We start from the raw sequence: 6,684 nt of genomic DNA on the forward strand, positions 1-6,684 counted from the left end.
GTTCTAAATTTAAATTTCACCTGTTTTTTATAATTAGCCAAGCAACCCCTTAGAGTTTACAGCAATGCGGTCCTCCTGTACCCTTTTGTACGCGGCTCTCAGGAGATCATGCGCTAGGGTTCCCTGCCTCCCGCCAGCGCCTCGTCAATCTGCCTCGCCTCTTGTGGCCTTAGGGCCATGGAGGCGTGGTGAATCTAGGCCCTTGCCAGCGGGAGGGCTATGTTTTTAGATGTTTTTATAGTATGATTAGGGTTTGTGTCTTGCTCAAAAAGGCGAATCGACGGTGGTTCCGTGAAGATGGAATAAGGTCCCACCTACCTAGCCCCCACCAGGCGGTGCGTCTACCGTCGTCGGAGGGCGTGTGGAGGTTTGTCTTCGATTGATCCGCTTGGATCTGCTCTCCGTTCGTCTGTGTACATGAGTTTATAGGTTGGATCCTTCTGATATACGATTCTCTTCATTGACGATGGTTGTTGTTCTGGCGTGTTAGGGACCTTAGCATAATGAATTCCCTTTTGTGTAATATAAAACACGGTCTTCCTGGCTCCAGTGAGGGCTTCGACTACATTCATTGTAGTCATCGGTAGGTGGTCTTGACGTAATTTATGTTACTTCTGGCGTTCTTGGTACTGCCTTGAAAGTTGATAAATACTCCATCCGTTCCTAAATATTTGTCTTTGTAGACATTTCAAATGATTACTACATACGGATGTATGTAGACATATTTTAGAGTGTAGATTCACTCGTTTTGCTCCGTATGTAATCACTTATTAAAATGCCTAGAAAGACAAGTATTTAGGAACGGAGAGAGTATATTGGAAGTTTTTCCGGGAAGTACTCCTTTGATTTTGTAAAAAAAACTCCTTTTATTTTGATCATCAAATAACGGTTTAGAAAGAAACCCCGCAAGAAAAAACGGTTTAGAAAGAAAAAACCTAGTTGAGCTAAAGATTAGTGGCCGAGTTACCTCGCGCAGACCCGCAAAAGAAAAAAAGAGTTACCTCACGCACAAAGAAAACTAGGGGCAGTGAGGCGAGAGGCGTTTTTGTCCACAGCCACGGCCATCGTATGCCAAAACGGGGCCGCGAGCCGTCCCGTCCCGGTCGAATCCGCCACGTCGGCATCGGCGACACGAGGGCGACGTCCCGGCCGCAGCCAACCCGCTCCTGTCCCGCCCCGGCCACATCCCCGGCGACGCCCCGCTCCTCCATCTCCATGTACTCCTCCGTCCTCTCTCCCTCCCCCACCGTCGCCGCTATAAATACCTCCCCCTTCCTCTCTCCCTCGCACCTCCGAAGCCGACCAAAGCCGAACCTATCCATTGCATTCGCACATAATACTGGTATACATACGCGCGCCATTACCATTGCGCCGGCCTCTTCCAACATCCCGGCCGCCTCATCTCCTTCCGGTGCCTCCCATTCGCAAGGGATCACTGTGGGTACGTGCGCGCGCCTAGGCGTATCTGTTCCCTTGTCTTTTGATTTCGGTTCGTGCTGAATCTTTTCTGAATGCGCGGTCAATTTGTCGGTGTTGCAGGCGCGATCCGTTCGTTGATGGTCATCTAATTCAGGAGATTATTTCGCCGAGCAAGGGGAGGGAGGAGCCGCCGAAGAACACGCGGACGCAGTAACCAATCTGTTCTACTGTAATTTCCAGCCCCTTGTCCGAAACAGAAATAACAATACTCATTTTTATTCAGAAGAATCAGGGACTCGTTTCCCTCGGCGTGTCTCTGTCGGCTTTAATTTGGATTCGCCTGAAGTTTTTTTTTTTCCAAAAAAATTCGGAATACCTTTCCCATTTCCCGATTGATGATGCCAGAATCCCCTCTCACTGTCTCGCCGGGCCGGTGATGCGATGCGAGCGCCGAAGAAGAACCATCTGCATTTGGGCAAGCAACCGCCCCCAAGATCGCCGGAGCACCACGGCGGTGACAGGCCACCCTCCTCAGCTGAGCGGCGCTTTCCTAGGTTTATTTTAAGCAGGATACTGACAAGAGAAGCAGAGCACCACGGTCGCCGCTAGCGCACATTTATGTTTCTTGACGTGTGACCCTCAGCCCTCTCTGGGTCTTTTGCTCCTCATCATCCGGCCTGATGGTTCACTTTCCTGTAGCACATTGACTATGTGGCAAACTCCACGATAAAAACAACGAGAAGAACTGCACCCGCGCCTTTCTGGTAGTACAGTGCTACTGTAGTCTGAAGGTGATCTGATGCTCTTGTCTAAGGCACGTTCTTAGCAAGGCCAATTCAGAAAAGGAATTGTGTGCGCGCTTTAATAGAGATGCTTAGCTCTTGGGAGACCTTGGAGCCATTTTATTATGTGCCCTCTCAAGGGTTTTGTCTCACTATGTCACTAGTCGATTCTGTGCCATCTTGCTACGTGCCCTATCCCTTTTGGAGCTGTCTCGAATATCTCAAGCTTTTGCCACACATGTTAACATTATCTTAGCTTCTCCACTTATTATGAGCTATTATGTCTTTGGTCCATGTACGCACTTTGGCGCTTAGTGTGCGCATTAGTTTTTTGTCTCAAGCTCGTTAAGATCTTTTGCTGAAAGCTACATATTAGCGGTGTGTGTGTGTGTGTGTGTCTTTCTTAATTTACTCTGGCATCTGAACCAATTATCTGGCTGGTATTCTAAAATGTTGACTAAATCGAAGTATTGTGCTTGAGTTGATTGGTTCTAGGCTTCTAGCCTCTATCGCTATGCTAACGATTTTGTTGATTTTTAGTTGCAGGTAGCGAAACGCCAAGATGGTTAATTTCGGGAAGGTACTGATGTCGGATCAGTTGGAAGAGTGGAAAGAGTATGTTGCCTTGCTGCTCCAAAATTTAGTTCCATGGCATTTTACTGTTATGACTGAATTGGTTAGATATGCATAACTTATGTGTTGCTGTTTTCTCGACGCAGATATACACTGACAAAAAATATCAAATTATAAGCTTGTTCAATGACCATTTCGAATCTTATGAATCATTTGCTCACTTTTCCAGATACTATATTAATTACAAAATGATGAAGAAAAAGGTAAAACAGTATGTTCAGCAGACTCAAGATGGTGGAAGTAATCATGAACAGGTTCTTAAGGAGTTCTCAAGGATGCTTGACGATCAGGTAATACCGAGCTGAGTTGCTGATAGATTCATATTTCATACAGATGCTTTATTATTGATGCATTCGTTCAACCATCAATGTTTATTCTTTTTTGCCTCACACCATCTGTGTTCATGTGAGTTTCTTCATTGCAGATTGAAAAGGTTGTGCTCTTTCTACTGAAACAGCAAGGTCATCTTGCTAGCAGGATCGAGAAATTGGGACAACAGCGTGCCGTACTCACGGAACATTCCGATATATCACAAGTTTCTCAAGTGCGAGAGGCATATAGGCAAGTCGGGCTTGACCTTGTGAAGCTCCTTAGATTTGTTGATATGAATGCTACTGGGATCCGGAAGATTCTTAAGAAGTTCGATAAGCGCTTCGGCTATCGATTTACAGATTATTACATCTCTACTCGTGCAAACCATCCCTATTCTCAGCTTCAGCCGATCTTCAAGCAAGTGGTAATTTTACTTGCTTGCATCTTCAGTTCATAAGTGGGGCTTCAGTGCATTTGTTTCTATGGTGGCTGTCCTTGATTCCTTGTAGTCTTCATCATCTTTTGCACTTATTATGCAGTTCTGGATGCAGGGTATCGTAGCTGTTGCTGGTGCTTTGACACGTAACCTTGCATCTCTGCAAGATCACCAAGGAAGCTTCATGTCCATCTATGATCATCCATCAATTACCTTGAAGGTCTCTTCTAGATTCTTAGCTGCTTCCATAATCAGATAATGCAATTCTCATATGTGCTCTAAATGAATATCTGTACACCTTTTCTATGTGCAGGACCCTATCATCGAACAAATAAATAATTCAGTACAGAAACTCACGCACAGCACAACCTTCCTTCAATTCCTTGGACAACACGCACTGATCATTCCAGAAGACGTGCAAGCTAGCTCGGAAGATCTCGTCGATGACCAGAGCTACCATTTCATGTCGCTGATGCTCAACCTAGTGAACACATTCCTCTACATGGTGAACACATACATCATCGTGCCAACTGCAGATGACTATTCTGTGAGCCTTGGTGCCGCAGCGACTGTTTGCGGTGTGATTATCGGGTCGATGGCAGTTGCCCAAGTGTTCTCTTCAGTATATTTCAGTGCCTGGTCCAACAGGTCATACTTTAGGCCCCTCGTATTCAGCAGCATCATGCTGTTTTCCGGGAACCTGCTGTATGCTTTGGCGTATGATCTGAACTCCCTAACTGTTCTCATACTTGGCCGGCTGCTCTGCGGGTATGAATTTTCTTTCTGTTCCCTAATTTACTGTTGTCATGTTTAAAATGTTTATCTGATCGATCAAATCGGCCACATTTGTATGCAGGTTGGGTTCTGCCAGAGCTGTGAACCGTCGGTATATCAGTGACTGTGTGCCTCTCAAAATGCGGCTGAAAGCCTCCGCGGGATTTGTCAGTGCTAGTGCACTTGGGATGGCATGCGGTCCTGCGCTGGCTGGTTTGCTGCAGACTGAATTTAAGATCTATGCAGTAACTTTTAATCAGAACACCTTGCCCGGGTGGATCATGTGCCTTGCTTGGGTTGGTAATTTGATTTGGGTATGGATTTCCTTCAAAGAGCCAGATCACTTTGCTAAAGAGAATGCTGTCAACGCACAGTCATCTGATTCCGGTAATCCTCGTCGTTTGCTTTGTTCAAAAGCAACTCTTGTCGTGGTCATGGAACCTAGGCTCCGGATACATTTATTGACTTAAATTCTTTGCCGTGATAGGCCATGGACGAAATGATAATCTGGAGGGCGGTTTAGCACAGCCTTTGCTCACAGAGGCAAAGGAGAGGCAGGGTGAAAATGCAGACAACAACGAAAACGACCCTAAAGAGAGTCATAAAGCAGCAACATCGATTGCCGCAGCATACAGATTGCTCACGCCATCTGTGAAGGTTTCCTCCTAACCCCTTGAATCTGATCTCTTTTTGCAGTTGTTGAATGTACTCTTACACCTGCTCTTCACAAATATATCAGGTTCAGTTATTGATCTACTTCATGCTCAAGTTTGCAATGGAGATTCTACTCTCCGAGTCTAGTGTTGTCACTACGTTCTATTTTAACTGGTCCACGAGCACGGTGGCCATCTTTCTAGCTGTTCTAGGACTGACGGTTCTTCCGGTCAACGTCATCGTCGGAAGCTATATCACCAATCTGTTCCAGGACAGGTAACTTGTGTGCTTTCATCACACCGCACGCTATAGAGCAGTTCTCTTCTCTTGATCACTGCAGTTCTCTGGCCGTTTCACATCCCTTTTTCTTTCTCCATCTGAAGGCAAATCTTGGTGGCGTCTGAGATCATGGTCCTGATTGGCATCGCCTCGAGCTTCCACTTCGGCTCCAGCTACTGCGTATCTCAGTACGTCGTGTCGGCTCTCATCACGTTCGTATTCGCCGAGGTGCTCGAAGGTAAAGAACCTAAACAGCCCACCACCTCCAACGCAAAGCCTGGACCAGACGTGAAGTGTTACCTTTTCTGAAACTTGCATCGCATGTATTTCTCTTATGACCATGTGTCTGAACATCGCAGGGGTGAACCTGTCCCTCCTCTCCCGGGTGATGTCGTCGAGGCTCTCCCGGGGCACCTATAACGGCGGGCTCCTCTCGACGGAGGCCGGGACGCTGGCCCGTGTCGCCGCGGACATGACGATCACCGCCGCAGGGTACCTGGGGCAGAGCCAGCTCCTGAACGCCACCCTGCTGCCGTCCTTGGTGATCTGCGTAGCCTCCATCGCGGCGACATTCGGCACTTACAGCACCCTGTACTGACAAACGGGCCCCCTCGATGCATATAGTTAAGCATGGATCAATGCGCGGCAAGGCCGAGCTGCTGTTCGAAGCTTTGCAGCGTCGCTGTAAATGTTAGGCCGTCGGTGCCAGTGCTAGGTGCTGCGTTTGTGGCGTACCGAAGCTTGTGGTATCCAAGCTAGCAACTGTTGTAGCAGACACACGGTTCTAAATAAAACTGTACTGATCCATCCAGTGCTGCAGATCGTGTAAGGTACTCGCACAAGCCAACGGGAAGAGCTAAAAGTATGTAAAGATTTGGAAATTTGGAGAGAGGCGCCAAACCGTTTCGGTGGCCAGGCTTTTCTTTCCTCACGCTCCTGCCGGCGGTTCCTATTTAACGCTTAGGTCGCAACGTCTATTTGGGCCGGCCCAAGTGGCGCAGGCTCCCTCTTATAGGTTTTTTTCTTTTGGTTTTCTCATTTTCTTTTTCACTTTATTTTTCAGTTCTTTTTTTATTTAGTTTTCTATTTTTATTTTTCTCATGTTCGTTTTCCCTTTTCTTTTTTATGTTTCTCTTCTTTTTAGTTTTCATTTTCCAAACATTGTTCCAAGTTCATGAATATTTTTTAAAACCTTAACATTTTCTAAAATTGTGAACATGTTTTAAAATCATGAACATCTTCTATAAATTCGCAAACATCTTTGAAAATTGTGCACCTTTTTTAAAAACATGTAAAGTTTTTTTTGAATCGGCGAACAATTTTTTAAATTCACAATTTTTATTTTGACCAACATTTTTTTGAATCAGCAAACATTTTTTGAATCGCTGCACATTT

General features: G+C 46.1%; 1 protein-coding gene across 4 annotated transcripts; it reads left to right on the top strand.

Annotated features, from left to right (window-relative positions):
- The first annotated feature begins 1,093 nt into the window (after nt 1–1,093).
- On the top strand, nt 1,094–6,170 carry LOC119317430 (SPX domain-containing membrane protein OsI_08463). 4 transcript variants are annotated; one of them, XM_037591880.1, is made up of 12 exons: nt 1,094–1,441; nt 1,540–1,629; nt 2,748–2,816; nt 3,004–3,124; nt 3,259–3,570; nt 3,686–3,802; nt 3,896–4,350; nt 4,439–4,743; nt 4,844–5,013; nt 5,096–5,286; nt 5,394–5,527; nt 5,649–6,170. In XM_037591880.1, exons 3-12 carry the CDS (start codon nt 2,764–2,766, stop codon nt 5,885–5,887), a joined length of 2,097 nt encoding a protein of 698 aa, XP_037447777.1. In that variant the 5' UTR covers nt 1,094–1,441; nt 1,540–1,629; nt 2,748–2,763; the 3' UTR covers nt 5,888–6,170. The 4 variants fall into 4 exon arrangements, with proteins under 4 accessions (XP_037447777.1, XP_037447776.1, XP_037447775.1 ...); XM_037591879.1 differs by having other exon boundaries at nt 1,095–1,441; nt 2,742–2,816; XM_037591878.1 differs by having other exon boundaries at nt 1,096–1,441; nt 1,540–1,648; nt 2,742–2,816.
- The last annotated feature ends 514 nt before the right edge of the window (nt 6,171–6,684 follow it).

The sequence above is a fragment of the Triticum dicoccoides genome, chromosome 6A (assembly GCF_002162155.2).
Source record: "Triticum dicoccoides isolate Atlit2015 ecotype Zavitan chromosome 6A, WEW_v2.0, whole genome shotgun sequence".
NCBI classification, from domain to species: Eukaryota; Viridiplantae; Streptophyta; class Magnoliopsida; order Poales; family Poaceae; genus Triticum; species Triticum dicoccoides.